General features: G+C 26.2%; 2 protein-coding genes across 6 annotated transcripts in view; one reads left to right on the top strand and one right to left on the bottom strand.

Moving 5' to 3' along the window:
• Positions 1-588: 588 nt before the first annotated feature.
• On the top strand, positions 589-12,300 carry LOC107440651 (uncharacterized). Its single transcript, XM_016053627.4, has 7 exons — positions 589-789; positions 4,811-4,980; positions 5,552-5,640; positions 6,850-6,898; positions 9,165-9,289; positions 9,422-9,575; positions 12,029-12,300. The coding sequence occupies exons 1-7, from the start codon at positions 734-736 to the stop codon at positions 12,178-12,180; spliced, it is 795 nt and encodes a 264-aa protein (XP_015909113.1). The 5' UTR covers positions 589-733; the 3' UTR covers positions 12,181-12,300.
• A 328-nt stretch (positions 12,301-12,628) lies between these two features.
• The window catches only part of LOC107440660 (SID1 transmembrane family member 1), a 78,285-nt gene continuing 74,543 nt past the window's right edge, over positions 12,629-16,370 (bottom strand). For all 5 annotated transcript variants that reach the window (XR_011638373.2, XM_016053639.4, XM_071188226.2 and 2 more), the window contains 2 exons: positions 16,085-16,198; positions 12,629-14,354 (listed from right to left, as the gene is read on the bottom strand). Coding sequence is in view for 4 of the 5 variants with exons in the window: in XM_016053639.4 (XP_015909125.1) it covers positions 14,292-14,354; positions 16,085-16,198 (177 nt within the window). In the remaining variant the exon portion in view is untranslated. The remainder of the gene's footprint in view (positions 14,355-16,084; positions 16,199-16,370) is intronic.

Here is a 16,370-nt window from a genome sequence, read left to right as displayed (position 1 = left end):
TTCTTTTTTAAATTTAATAAGCCTCAATAAAGAAGAAACGTTGCAATGCTACACAGAAGATATCTCCAGTACAACTGATGATCGTGTTGTACTGCTAGCAGTCATTCGTCTCGAATAAAAATTCCCCCTATTGATCATTACGTTCGCGAATAACTCCCAAGATTAAAAGTTTTAATTTATTTGAAAATCAGGACAGAAACTAACATACCTTCTTCTCATATGACTCTCCTCACGCTACTGGTGAATGGCACGCGAAGTGTTGCCATAGGTGGAGAGTTCTGCTCTACACCACCTGTTGATCATTACGATCGCCAATTAAAAATTCACAAAATGGAAAAAAAATTGCTTTTGGCAAAATGATAGCTACTGCGCGTGCACAGAACTTGACGAAAGCAAGAAGCATAGATTGAGGCATTCGAAAAACATTACAAAATAGAATTCGCAGATCGTATTTGGCGATTTTCTCTGGAATTTTGCGCTAACATCTCTGAATTCAAGTGCGCGCAATTTTTAGATGCAGTGTGAATGGCACTTAGCTGGAACAAACTTGAAATTTTTTCTTATATTTATATAATTTAATGACACCTCATCCGGACAGAAATAAGCAGGCCTAACTGTTAAATAAAAAACATATTACGCAATTTGGTCAGAAAATTGTAAATAAATAATAGATTTGGATTACATCATCTCTTTCAAATTAATAAAACCTTAGTGAAGGTCTACAAACACATTTATGGATTTCAACTGGTTTTTTAGAAATGGCCGTTATCGGTCAGATCAACCTAATTTGTAAGTTTTGCTACTGTTCTGAATTCATATTTTAATTGCTTGTGAATTGTTTGCCGTTATTTGGATAATGAAAGCTTAGTATGTTTCATAAGTTGAAATCAAATAATGTGAATTGCAATTTGACTCTCAATATAGTAAAAATGTACATTACTTGAACAATAGTTTTGATGCATAAAACAATGGCAGCTGTTATGTTTTCACTCTTCTATTCACTATACAATTATATTAACATTACTTAGTTCTTTTTTACATTGCAATTTTAAAAGGGCTCCAATTACCATCCTCAATGTGTAACTTAATATAAGTATACTGTAAAGTATACTATCTGATGATATTTCTTTTTAAGCATTCTACAAGTTAAATGCATGTTCTTATTAAAAAAATTTATTTATACTTTTTTACATCTATAAAAACTCATGTAAATAATCTCTTTGTGATACATTAAAATTGCATGCATTTGAAAACATGTAGTTTTGCCAAATAGTTTTTGGGAGTCTGTAATTTCTATATCTTTATTAATAATTGCTAAAATTTTGTAAAGAAATTTATTTCAATTATTTTCTTATTCATACAGTTATTCCATGGTAACATTGATTCAATTCCGCAACATGAAGCTTTTGAGCTTTGCTCCAAATTCTTTCCCCATTTGAAAAGTAAACAATCATTTCGCTTTTTGAACAATCCAATTTATAGTTTTCACTCGAAATCATTATTCTTTACTTAATAATAATTCTTTTATCAGCATTTTATATACTATAGAAAAACAAATTACAATATATCGAAAGTTAAAATCTTAAAGAATAATAAAATACAATTCATGATTTTTGGAAACTTAGCAAACATTCTTACTAAATTGGATTTCAGTGTTCTACTTAAAATACTCCAAACAAATTCATAATTTTTATTTTGATGAAAAAAATTAAGAACTATTCTCATTGCTTGTGATTTTTCTTTATTTTATTTATGTATTATTATTTTTATTTGTTTTCTATAAGGAGTAATTATTTCATATGTAATTAATAATTTCTATTCTAATGAAAAATGCAACAATTTTGATTAATAACTACATAATATTTTTATGGACCTCTAACAATCAATCTTTATGGACCTCTAACAATCAATAAACAATCTTTGAGTACAATATTTAGCATAAAATCAGTAGATTGGTTTAATATTACCATTATAAATTAGTAATATTATACCCATCACTTTTGACAGGCTGTGGTGACCTTTGCTTTTTGTTTGCTGAAAAACCTTTGCTTGCCAGAAAATTTTTACTTTTAACTCATAATATTTACCAATTCAGTAGATAGTTTTGCTAGGGCTGTAATGAATATTTTACCACTATTAGGTATTCAGTCATTTTGCGGAATATCCAGTTAGCCGAAATCTACGCTAAATATTTGCAAAGCATTCTTTTGGGAAAGTAATTTTAGTCAATGTTTTCTTTTGAATTTGAATATACAGTCAAACCCGGCTATAGTGAACTCCTGGATATAGTGAAGGAAATGTTCGGTCCCGTGCCTTGCTATACAAGTAATGTTATTTTTTGTGAATATGGTGAACCAAAAAAGTGAGGAAGTTGGATATAATAAGCTTTTTTCCGTCTACGACTGATTTTTTTTTTCTCATTTTTTTGTAATAATTTTGAAATTTCTACTTCAAAATAAATGCATACACTGATTTTTAAAACCATCTATTGAGGGGAATGTAGCGATAAGCATTTTTTCTTGTTTGCTTCTTTTATCTCACTTTCCCATCCCTAAACAAATCAAGCAGATGTTTCCTACCCAGGCAGATGATGGTGCACCTGTAAGGTGTCAGTGGGATCAATATGCATTTTCTGTCAGAGCGAATGAGGCATTATTGGTCAACACTAATATGTGATGGTAAGACCCTCATTTCAACAACTTTTTGCTCTCAGTTCAGTTTAAAAAAACCTGCAAACAAGTTTCTCAAATTTAACTATGGCGAGCAATAAACGTAAAACTTTCTTCATTGATGATAAAATGGGCGTAGTGAAAAATTGAAAATGGATGCAATCAAGCTGATATTTGCAGAGAATATAAACTATCCAAATCTGCAGTTTGTAGCATATGAAAAAATAGGCAGTTAATAATTTCTGCTCATGAAAAAAAATTTTGATGCCAAAAAAAAGTTGAGAAAAACAGATCATAAGGATGTTGAAGAAGCATTACTGAAGTGGTTCAACATTAGAAGAAGCCGCAATCTCCAGTATCTAAACAAATGTCGATGAATTTGCTATGTGATTTTATGAGACTACTTTTATGTGCTAAAATAGCGAGTTAGACAGGTTTAAAAAGCGGAATAACAGAAATTCAGGGAAAATTATCTGAGAGTCGAGAAGTGTTTCCATATCTGATGTTGAGGATTGCTCATCAGCTAGAGATTACTAATTTTTTTTGGACGCAAGAAGAAGAGTAATAAAAAAGTAACACATTTTTTGCTACTACATAATATTTTTCAGTCATTTATTTGAATAATGTGTAATAAAAGTGAGGAGCTTGGGAACCATTGGTTAAATTGCCTGCATAACAGATCTAGTGAACTCCTGGTTATAGTGAACCGAAACGAAAACCCTTGAAAGTATTGAAACCCTTGACTGTATTTAATAAAGAATCTGAAATTGTATTTTTTAGAATACATTGTTAGAAATAGTTTTTACACATATCTATTAAGTTCTAAAACTTGCACATGGCTTGTAAATTTATGTTGTGGAAAACTAATAGAAAAGCAAAATTTAAAGAATTGAAGCTAAATTATTTTATACTGAACCAAGAGTTTCTTCTGAATTTTTTATTCTAAGAATCAACAGCAATTTTGTTTTAGTTTTTATTTTCTTGTTTTTATAGCACAGCATTTAAAGGGAATGTTTCTGATAGACTTTACTCTTTTATTGCCACTTTTTCCTGTACAGTAAGATAGATATCTGGTAACATAGAAAACTGTGATTTTAATGTTAAAGTTATATTTTAAGCACGGTTTTTTTTCCTCTTGCTTTTTGTATTAACATTTTTATCAGTGTTTTTATTATGAGTCAGCATTTTTTAAAGAGAGTTTGTAATGAATGTTATTCTTTTATTGTCACTTTCATCTAAAATTACAGCAAGGTGAAAAAGTCAAATTAAGATTTTTAGCATTAAATTTTTGTTTAAAAATTAAGAATGAATTTTGTTTTGGTTTCAATTTAGCTTTTTCTTTGTTAAAAAAAACTTATAGTTTTATCTACATTTTTATTATGATGCGGCAATTAAGAGGATTTATATGTGCCTTAACTTTTTTTTAACTTTTTTTTTAAAAATACAGTAATTGGGTAAATTGAGAAGTTCAGCTTTAAAGTTTTCTTTTGAGAATTAACAAAGATTTTTATTTTTTCTGTTTTGCTTTTGTTTATAATCTTTTGTTTTTGTGGTCATTTTTTAAAGCATTTATGATAGATTTTATTTCTTTTCATGTTGTATCAATAGTTTTTTTCCAGAAAATATTATATTCAGCATTAATGTTTTGTTTTATGAATTAAAAGGATTTTTTTTAATTTTCCTTTTCTTTTTCAACTTCATGATTTCAGTTTTATTTATAGCTATAAGTCAGTTTGTTTATTTATTTTAAATATTTCTAATGAATAACTATTAGCGTTCATTTCCCTTCATCCCATGCAAATAATATAGTTTTAATTAATTTTCAGTAATGACTAAACTTATTTATAGGTAAAAAATATTTATTAATCAATTTTTTAAAAAGTTTCTATTCTGCCGCCAAATATGCGGTATATGAACGATTTATTTGTCCAAACCGCTATTCGTTACATCCATAATTTTTTTAACATTCGTTATATCCTATTCCCTTATTTTATCAAATTCTATTCTTTTTAGTAGGGATTTTTGTAGTAAATTAGTAATGAATTTTTTTTTTCAGAATTTTGTTTTTATCTCTTATAGACTAACTTTCAAAATAATTTTTAATTTTTGATTTATAAAATCGATTTATAATTTGTGTATAGTTTCTCTGAGGAAAATGACATAGGAGATAGTCCACATGAAGAGGGAATAAACTCCTCTGATGTCCCCTTTATGGAACCATTTGGAAATATGGATGACACAGCACGTGGGTTGTTTCAACATATGGAAGACATGCTAAATAATATGTTTTCTTCATCTTTTGTACCTTTCGGTAAGAGAAAAGTTTAAATTATTGTAACATATCATTATATCTCCTTTTTTTAGCATTATTTTAAATGAACAACTTTTTTTTCCAGCTATAAGATCTAGTTATAGTTTATTACATTTTAATCAAGGAGTTTAAAAGCTGGTCATCTTTATTGTTAGTGCTGTAAAATGAATGGTTTTTAAACTCACTAATGATAAGGCTGGTTTTAGTTTACAAATTCGATTCAAACATTTTTTTTTAGAAGTATACTTGGGTTTTTTTTTTGTTTGTTTTTTTTGTTCATATTATTTAAATAAATTTACAACTTGAGTCCTGAGATATATATGTATTTTTATATTTCAGATTTCGCCCTTAAAATAAAATGGCATTTAATTTATCTCAGGCATAAAATTATAAATATTTTGTTTTTATAACAAAATATTTAACATTCTTTAATCATGACCAGATCATGCAACAAACACCTGCAGAAAATTGTGTGGTCTTTTGTAGTCATTTAATACTTTGTGTTTCAGCTTTTTTTTTTATTATTTACTACCTTTTTTATATTTTGTTCTTTTCTGTATATATTTCATAGGATCTATAAAGCTTGAAGAAAGCACTCCAAATGATCCTCGTTCTATGATGCTTAAAGATCCTGATTGTAAAAGATCTGAGGAAAATCATGTATGTTGAAAAATATTAAATTTTTTTTTTATCATTTTCCTTTATTAAAATAAGTTTTTTTTTACCTACATTTGTTCTTTATTTCTGTGGAAATATTAATTAAGTTAAAATGCTTAGAAAAATTACCTTAGAATGCATGCTCGAACTTGTTTCATTTTCCCTTATTAAAAAGTACTGAAACATGTGTACTCCCTTGTTTCCTTTTTTTTCTTCCATTTTTTCAGTATATCTTTTATATGTTTCAAATTCATTACAGGAAATTTAGTAACTCAAATAGATATTATTTTTTAATTTGTTTCATTTAAAGTGATGGTCTTGCAATACAGAAAAGTGATTATCACTCTATCAAGGTTTCTACTATGGTAGCAGTTTTACAAGAATACTTTAAAACTATCTAAAAATGTGGGACATTCTTTCTAAAGCATTTTATTAGATTCTTTAATGAAAAAAATTTCAACAGGAATTGCCATCACATCTTTTGTAAAATTCTTATGATAATAGATTCTACTTATCTAAGCGTTAGGATGATAATTCTTCCACACTTTGCGTTGAAAACTTAAAAATTCTTAGAATGACTGCTGCTTAAAAAAAATTTTTATCTTCGTCATGTCATGATTTTAGGATTAAAATTTATATTTGAAATAAAAGTAATAGCACCGTAGAGAATTAGGTTTTTAATCTTGAAGATCAAAATTTTCTATAGTAGTAAATTAAAAAATGTCCAATGTACTTGGGCTGCTTTATATCAAAATTATATCTTTATATCATTATACAGGTATCTTTGGTAAGTTTTGGTATTGGCATTGCAACAGCATTCAATTGCACATTTTAGATGCTAATAGAATTAATTTTTTAATGTTTCTGATTAGTATTTCTCTTAATCATAAAGTTTCTTACCACCTTTTTATTTTAAATTTTTCTTTTTTTGACTTATTTTGCAAAAAAGACTTCATCAATGAAAGTCATGAGAAGTTTTCAAATTGTGCTTTCATAAAACTAAATTTAAATATGTACAATCATAACATTTGTCAATTTTACAAATTTATATTATGTTTGTAATTGTTAAAAATATTGTTTTACAACTGAATGTTTTTTCTCAAAAATTTTTCAATGTTCTAAGTATATAATATTTTTAAGGTATTAGTGCATTAAGAATGTGTGTTTCTCACTTTAATATTTCTTATATTTAACTCTATGCTTATTTTTAAGGATGTCAAGTTTTCTGATGTGATAATTCCTGATCATTTTACTGACAGTGGTAAGTTTTAAAATATCGTCTGTATCAAAGAATAAAAATTCTGCCTCATTAAAAGAATTTTAAAAAATACGGTTGGTTGTAAGAAATTTTTATTTGCAAACAAATGTTTTTTGTAAATTTGTTATGGTAATTTTTTATGTTATATGTTTTTTTATGTATTGGATTGTTAAAATATTGAATCAAAAAATAGTATTGAAAATAGTATTGAATCAAAAAAGAAATTGAAATTTTAAGATCTGTATGGAAATCTCAAGCATATGCAATCAACAAAACCACATGGACAAAATCAACACAAATTTAGTGCTTAAAAAAGGGTTTTTCAAATGTTTGATTCAAAATTTCCCATACAAAACAAAGTAACATTAAAAATTTTATGAAGATTGACTTTGCTAATTACTATGCATTACGTTAACTATTACCAGGTACATTTAAGTGAAATTTCACAAATTAAAAAAATTAAATTATAAATAAAATTAATTTCAAAACACTTACAATTTCATAACAAATCAATTGTTTCCTGCATTGTTGAATCTCAACTCACGTAAAAATCATATAACTATGTCAGTATAGCATAAAAATCATATATTTTTAAATCCATTATTTTTTCTTCTGAAATTATGTCTTCTCACGTTTGCCTCACACTTTGAGGGTAAAGCCAGGGCAACCCTAAGATTCAAAACCCTTTTTATTGTAGATTTGGTTCTTCCAGCAAAAAAAGCAATAGAATTCGACATACAGCATTTTGGTTTGCAGATGGAACAAAAAAAGTATTTTTAAAAAGAGTTATCTCAAGAAATACGTGTTAGAATTAAAAAAATATAGTTTAGCTTGTTTAATAATTTGAAAAACCTATCTAATTACACCTTATTTGACCCCCTTCTCTACTATCTGAGATTAAGACAGTTTCTGGAAAGTAGAGCCTTTTTGGGGGAAGGGTTTCAAACAAGCCTACCTTCCAACATTTGATGTTTTTGCTAAATGTCTTGTCCCAGTACTAATAAACTAAAGTCAGCTATCAAATTATTAAAATTTTTATAAAAGTAACTGACAGTGCAATTTTAATAAACCTTTTAACTTAACATTTTAACTAACTGAATATAAAAGCATGACCATTTATCTTTCTGAGCTTTTATAGATCTGTGTAAAATATTTCTGTGTAGTGGTGAACAAATATCTTTTAAATTTTATTTATAAAATTATTAATTTATTACCTTTACTCCCACTAAATAAATTATTTTCTGAAACTACAGAAATTCTATTGTAGTTGGAGGAGCAGAGGTGTGGGTTTTATCTGACATTTTTCAAAATGAGTAAATTTTAAGGAACTTTTAAGCCATATTCATTTTGCAACTTCAGCACCACCTCTTAACAAAAATACAACAATATGTATGTCAAATTAGGACACTTTTTTCCTGGAAAATCGAAATCTGGAAAAAAAGATAAAGGTTTAAAAGCTGCTCCTACCTCATCCCGAGGGGATGATGTTGGGGTCAAGCTTGGAATTGTTATTATATGCATCTTTTAGAAATTGTAGCTTTAGATTTTTGATTTGATGAATATTTCTTAAAATAGTTGATCACTTGCATAGTGTTTTATTCATCCTGTGTAGTAATACATTGTGAACCAGAATTTATTGATATCAAAAAACAATTCTGAATTCGGTTTTCATTTGCTTATAAGAAAGAAATTTCACAACTTTTTTTTAATACTGAAAAAAATGCATTTTTTTTTTCTTCAAATTTCTGATTTCTTAATGTATTCTTGGATCTCTTAAAGGCAATTTGGTCATAGAAAATTAAGTCTCCCTATGAGATTGGGATGAACTTACTATTGAATGTGTATTTGAATTTTTTTAGTCTGTAGTATTGAGATTTGACTGTGTAATATCTGCAACAAAACCACAAATAGATTGTATAAGCATAAACATACTAATTTAGAAAGTGCCATGAATATCTTTTAAAACAATTAAATAAGGGATTAATGCAACAATGTGCTCAACATCATTTTTAACTACTCAATTTCTCGACTCTTATTTTTTTTCTTACAGTGTTTTTATATTTAGCCCTCTTTGTTACCCTGTTTTGTTCCCCTTTGTTCCTTGTGTTTTCTTTTTTTTTCTTGAATTCCATAAACTCATTTAATACATAAAGTTCCATACTGATTCACCAATGTTCCACTTTTCCCTCTTCCAAACCCTTTTTCCCTCTTGGTCTTCCTTTTTCATGCATTTTAATATTTTATTTAAGCTTATTGTTTTTAATTCTAGACATTGATGAACATGTTGCAAGACATGGATTGATTTTAGATGATAATAAATCAGAGCGTCAAACCCCTAAGCTTTTTTCATATAAAAAGTTTTCTTCTATAAGAACTGTTCATTTACCTGATGGCGTAAGTTTTTTAATTGTTTACTTAAATTTTCTCTTTCTTATTCCTTTTATAAATATTGGGGAAAAAAACTCACTCCAATAATTATTATTAGTCTTTTTACAAAAGTTTTTACAATGTTTCAAACTGTTACAGACTGTTGAAGAGCACAGAAAATGTACTGATAGTCAAGGAAATGTTACTACAACAATCCGTAGGTCTATTGGAGATCAGAGCTATGAAGTTACTACTCATGCAGATAATCAGGGTATAAAAGAAAAAGAAGAAAACTTGACAAATTTGGATGAAAGTAAGTTAAAGTTTAACTGCTTAAAATTAAAAGATGTTTTTATACTACTTAATGAAAAGTTGAGTTTTCAAAGAAAAGCTACTTAACTGCTTAAAACATAAATTAGTATTGGTGTTACTTGTATCTGTTTAAAAGTAACATAGTGAAAGCTCAGCTATCCTGAATGAGCTGGAAACTGCAAATTCTATATTCTTGAGCAGTGGTTCTTGGTTTCATATATTGCTTTATCATCAGTAAAAAGTGCTATATTTTAATTGAAACAAAAGTTTGCCAAAATTCAATCATTTTAAAAATATAAATGTTCTCCATAAAAATTATAAAAGCTAAATAAGAAAATAATAAAGTTTGCTTAGTGAGAAAAAAAATTTAAGAGAGGAACTGAAAAAGAAATTGTTTTTATTTTTTTAACTTTAATTATTTAATTGAAAATCTTGATCTATTAATAATAGTATATTTACTGAGAAAATGGTATGTTTCAATGAAAACACTTATAAAGAAAAATTATAAGTGTCAAAAATGTATAAAAATCTGAATAAAAGACCAAAAAGCTTATTAAAAGGCAAAGAGCTTATGTGAAAATGCGCAAGAATAAAAGAATTACTTTTAATTCTTAACTCTTACTTTATTACCAATGGTTCAGAGTGCTGAATCAATATTTTGTAGTCAGAAAATTTTTATATTTTTAAGCTTTTATTTTTTGCCAATATAATTCCAGATAATTAACTTTTTACCTGTACAACCTTTAATAAAATTAGGGATTTTAAAGCCTGTTTCCTTTCTAATTCTTAACTTAATATGCATGTTAGAATAATATGACTTTAACTTGAAATAAAAATAAACTTATTTAAAAATGACCTAAGAACTTTTTTAAGTTAGTACAAATGTTCTATAAATACAAATATAGTTCAATTTTTCAAAGATTAAATGCAAAATATGTTTTCAATTTTCCAAATAAATGTTTCTAAAATTACTGTAGTGAGCGAAAAAAAAATTCCATAAATTTATCATACTACAGGGTGGTTAGCCAAATTTTTCAAAAATATATATTTGTTTTCAAAAATGTATATTTGTTTTTCAACAATATATATTTGTTTTTCAACAATTTTTAAGAACTTTTCAAGCAGTCAAACAAATATTTTAAACACTTGATATTTTTTTTGAATCGTAAAATATTCACATCGAAAAGAAAACATTTTCTTCCTATTGTTAAAAGTTCATCATATATATCTGCATAAAATTATTAAAATTCAAAAACATTTTTAAAGACTTTACAAAATCATATAAAAGTTTTTGACAAAGAGCTCTTGATTTTTAATAGCCACCATAAAAATATTTTATGCTCAATTTTAAATATAACATTAAAGTACCACCTGGAATTTGTATATTCATGAAATTTCGCTGGTTTTGATTTAATTAACGTTTTATGCATTATTGCACTTCAGATTATGGATAGCTAGTCTAAAAGTTGGCAACTCTTGTTTAGTTTAGATGATATCGAAATTTATTTCTTCACATATTGTGTATACTAATGTAAGTCCTTAGTTCTACAGAGAGGTAATTTGATTGTCGAGAAGGTAAAGATATCTTATTTTTATCCTAAAACATTAATATTTAAGCTTCATTTAGTTAATAATTTTATTTTTTCATATTTAAAATTATATGCACGGCATTAAACTTTAATAATGGCCTAGCCAGTATGACAAAAAGAGGAAAAATAAGGTTAGAAACACTGACTGAGATACACTAAGAAAAAAATCAGCTTTAATAATCTTTGACTGTCAACAAATAATTTTTAAAAAACTTATAAAGAAAGATTTAAAAATGTTAATATAAAAAATTTGCGTATTAATTTGTTCAAACATTTTCTTGTCGAGTAGTGTTATTTATTGAATTACCAGGATACCATTTTTAAAAATGCTTATTTTTGATTTGCATTTGTTAAAAGCTTTTAAAGGTGCTTTTTTTATTCAGTGTTTGTAAAAAGTGATTAATTTTCTATCTTTTGGAAAGAGAATATTTCTTTGCAGTTTTAATTGTCATCCTAAATTACAAAAAATGCATGATTTTCACAATTTTCTATGCAATATTTATTAGAAACTAGTTATTTTATCATGATTATGTGAACTTGGTGAAAATGTTTTTGAATTTTATTCATTTTATGTTCATAAAATAAGAACTTTAAATGATAGAACAAAATAATTTTTGTTACTGCTCAGATACTAATTATGAAATTTTTTTTTTGGAAAGAGATTAAAAATATTTTTTGAGTGTTTAAAAAGTACTTAAAAGGTGATTTTTTGTTGAAAAATCTGGATACGCACCCTGATTACAAAAAACCAGATAGTGCAGAAAAATACCGAATTTCAGTTATGGTGGGCAATTAGCAAAATGTTAATAACTGCAATTTTTTTTTAATTAGGCATCAATTTAATTAAACTCTTTAATTTATTAAGGTGAAATATCAGATTTTGAGCAGCGATGGTTAAATATGAAGAACAGAAAACTGCCAATTCAAGAACCAAGATCAGATTTAGTATTACCTAAATCTGCACCAGCTGGAGATCCTTCCTATTTATCCATTTTCAAGAAATTCTTTGGGCTCTAATCAAATAACTATTGCTTGTAATCTATGTAGATAGTTTATATATATATATGAATGTAAAATTAACATTTAATTTTACTTTTATAATTTTAAAACTGTTTTCAATAAAAATATTCCACTTTATCTCTCTCTCTCTCTCTCTCTTTTTTTTTTTTTTTTTTCTTTGGAAAATTATTGAAACATGTTGGAAATAAAAAATTTTGTTTTACAGTTTGCTGAAATATCTATTAAGAAACATGGAACTCATAAAACAATAGTTTTATTCTTGTACCATGTAATCTTCTTTCCAATAGCTATTTACATATATTTCAGGGCATTTTTTTAGAAATTTAATTAGTTATGTACATATTTAATATAATTTCTTTAAAATTTTATTTGCCTGTTTGTAAGTAACCTTGAAATTATATCGCATATCATATTTAACATAGAAAAAGAAGAACACAATAGACTCTTAAAGAAAAAAAATCACTTTATGATTCATTCAATAAGCTCGTTTTACAATCAATAACAAATATATTATTCACAAATGAATTGGTTTAAAAACATAGATGTCATTACATTAATTCATCACTTAATTTTTAAATCACTTGAATGCAGTACATAAAAAATAAATGTTCATTTGAGTAAAAATAAGTGTGTATTTCAGCAGCTAATATTAAAACAAGTTTTTCTCTTAAGATACTATGCATACATAAAAAATGATTTACTGTATTTTCCAGTGAAGACCCCACAATAAAAACCAACACATATCATTTATATAATACCATCTTAATGTACAGTTAACCAACATCTATAAAATGCATAAAATATTTTTTAAACAATATTTCAATTGGCATAATTTTTCGAAGATTTTTTTTTTTTAAAAAACTTAAATACGCTAATAAGTTCATGGAACTCTGTAAGAAATTTGACCATGGAAATACTATTTTTTTTATCTAAGAGGAATCATACAAAAAACAACTAAAGGGAGATTTTTATTTCTGTAGTAAAATCACCAAGAGCAAAAATAAACATTTCTGGCAATCTTGGGGCTGGAATAAGAACTTTGCATTGAGGAAGAATGAGTATTACTAGAAGTCAAATAATTTTAAAAATGAGAAAAAATATTTTAACATATTTTTCAGAAGGATGTTAAAGGCCTAGTGCTGGCACTGAAGTTATGCAACTATATAGTATGAAAAATATGCTTAAAAAATTTATTACAAATATAGAATACTTGATATTTTACATGATTGTGATTTACAATTGAAAAAAACTGAATACATTTTTAAAAAAAAATAATAAAAGCCTCAATCACTTTCTTCCCTAAAAAAACAAGTTTAACATGCTATCATCTATGAGAGCAGTATCAAAAGAATCTTTCACATTTCTGTTGTTGGAAACGCCACTATCTCTGTTAAGTGAATTGGTTATTTTGTAATTGATCCAAGAACATCTCTCAGGTTATGTCCCCTCCCTAAGATTATTCATCATTTTCAGCTTGCCTTATCTTCCTATGGGGTTATTCACTCCCAAATTTGAGGTAAATAAAGGTTTGTTTTTTAGGGCGTTCAATTTAAATTATTTCATTTAAAATTCCATTGCATCTTAACAGGTAGATTGTGGGGGGTATAAGCTACTTTTTTTACAAGAGTTTCTAAATGTAAGCTGGAAAATACAGGAATATTTTTTATAATAATTCATTGAGAGTTTTATTTACAGTTCATTTTAAAACTTGACAGGACATGTTTAACTTTTCAAAGTTATTATTCATCCCCAATAAAACAGTCCATTAAACTATACTTACAAATTCATGAAAACAAATTTCAGTATAATATTTATACCTCAATTGTAAGATGCATTCAAGATAATTCATTCGTGAACAATATTTTTATGAAAGACAAAAATTGGCAATATTTACATAAATACTGTAAAAGCAATAAAATCTCTGCACTCAAAAGATGAATCTGTGTCACTATTGTCAGGCGTGCAACATTCACCACTTTGAATTTTAAAAATTTAACACCTTTGTGTTTTATTACCTCTTTTTTTTATAATTGTAATCTATAAAGTGAAAAATAAGTTAAGATTAATTTCAAAGTAGTCCAGAGTGCAAATGATTAACATAACATTGACTAGAATACTGTAATCTTCGACCTTGGTGTATTTTCCAAATCATCGTCTAATGTAAAAAGGACCTGAAAAACATGTCTAAACTAAATAAAGTAGGTGAGCAAATAATACTTTTTCAAATGATAACTGAAGTGCTTAATAAGTAGGTATTTGATTGAAGAGCACAATTTTGTTATCCGTTTATTTGCAAGTAGAATAATGATGCTTTTAATAAGTTTATTTTATAAGTTACTAATTGTATAAAATTACTTAAAAGCAATATTGATTATATATGGAATAAAGGTAAAAGAAAAACATATCTATTAAATTAGTCATACACATATTTACGCTTAAACTTTTTTTTCTTGATCGTCCCCTTTCTGTTTAATTAAATATCATAAATATAAAAAATTAGCAACATTTTGATTTGCCATGAAATTTGTGGTATAGATCAAAATTCATAATGGATAGTTTCACAATTTAGCAATCACTTCAATTTCAATAAATAACAACAACAAAAAAGAAAAAAAACTGTATTTGTCACTACAATTATTTCTGATCTTTGCTCTGTTAAAAACTGATTAAGACCTAGCAAAAATTACCAATTCCTTTGAATTTGGCAAGCAACGTAAGAAAAAACAAAATGCTACTTATCACTATTTCACGGTGAATTCTTTAATTACAACATGTTTCATAATATATTAATTAATATGTTTTAAGATAAGAAAGTAGTTTTTAATTAAATAACAAGGCAAAATGCTTTCTGATAATATTGGAAATCATTTATATCAACTAACAAAACATTTCCATCTTTCTAAACATTATTTGCTTGATTTATATAAATTAAATACAGATCATCTGCACATCATAAGTTTAAATAAACATGAAAAAACATTGAGTTGTTAAAATTTTTATTTTATGCTATACTTTTTCAATCTATTTTTACTCTTTCTTACATAAACTGAAAATTGACAAATGTGTTTTTATGAGTAACTAAATGTTTGTAACTTAACAAAGATACAATAATTAAATGTTTACTTGTGCAATTTACTCTGTAATAACACAAGTTAATTTTTAATTATTCTTTATTTACTTTACTATTCTGAAATTTATGCAAGAAAGTTCAGTATAGCTTTAACTTTTACCCTGTAATGCATGTGGGTCACTCATAAAAACACCAAATGTGTTTTTATGAGTAACTAAATGTTTGTAACTTAACAAAGATACAATAATTAAATGTTTACTTGTGCAATTTACTCTGTAATAACACAAGTTAATTTTTAATTATTCTTTATTTACTTTACTATTCTGAAATTTATGCAAGAAAGTTCAGTATAGCTTTAACTTTTACCCTGTATCAACACTATATGAAAGATGTATATTTTAAAGTTTAAAATAAGTATGACTTTTTTTGTTATATGTATTTTAGTAAGAAATCAAGACAGACGATTATTTATTTTTTTAAGTTATTCCTACAACAAAAAATTATATTGCTTAAAGCTTTAATTATTATAAATCAAATTTATTCATTAAAAATAAAGTTACTTTATTCGAAAATTTATTGATATTTAATTGAAAATTCCAAAACTATTGATTGAAAAGGAAAGAGAAGCATGTGGGTCACTCCAAACAAGCCATTTAAAAAGCACTCATAGCAAAGGAGATTAAATTACAGTTAAGTGAAAAATCATCTTTAAATGATTGAGAATAGAATATTATGCCCCAGCTTGTTATTTCAAATGCTTGGATTTAGTTGCTTTTTACCTTAATTTGATTGTATGCTATAAATGAATATAAAAAATGATGATTTCCTTACCATGAATGAAAAGAATAATGCACAACTTGATAAGAAATGCCAAATATCATGATGATCAAAAAAGTTTAAAATGATGCAGTGTTTATTTCTATCTCGTGATTTAGCTGGTGACACCTATGATAAACACATGTTTTAATAATGTATTTCTTTTGAAAGATAATTAAAAATACTTATGGTATTTAAAAAAAGGTATCAAAATTCATCACGATTATAAAAAAAACATGAACCTCTTTTTCACACAACTCTAGAACTAGACAAGAATTATTTTAAAAATAAACTATACTTT

The sequence above is a fragment of the Parasteatoda tepidariorum genome, chromosome 12 (genome assembly GCF_982258835.1).
Source record: "Parasteatoda tepidariorum strain Cologne lab strain chromosome 12, Ptep-v5.0, whole genome shotgun sequence".
Lineage (NCBI taxonomy): Eukaryota > Metazoa > Arthropoda > Arachnida > Araneae > Theridiidae > Parasteatoda > Parasteatoda tepidariorum.
The sequence above is the reverse complement of the archived record's forward strand: the minus strand, read 5'-3'. Positions and strand labels throughout refer to the sequence as shown.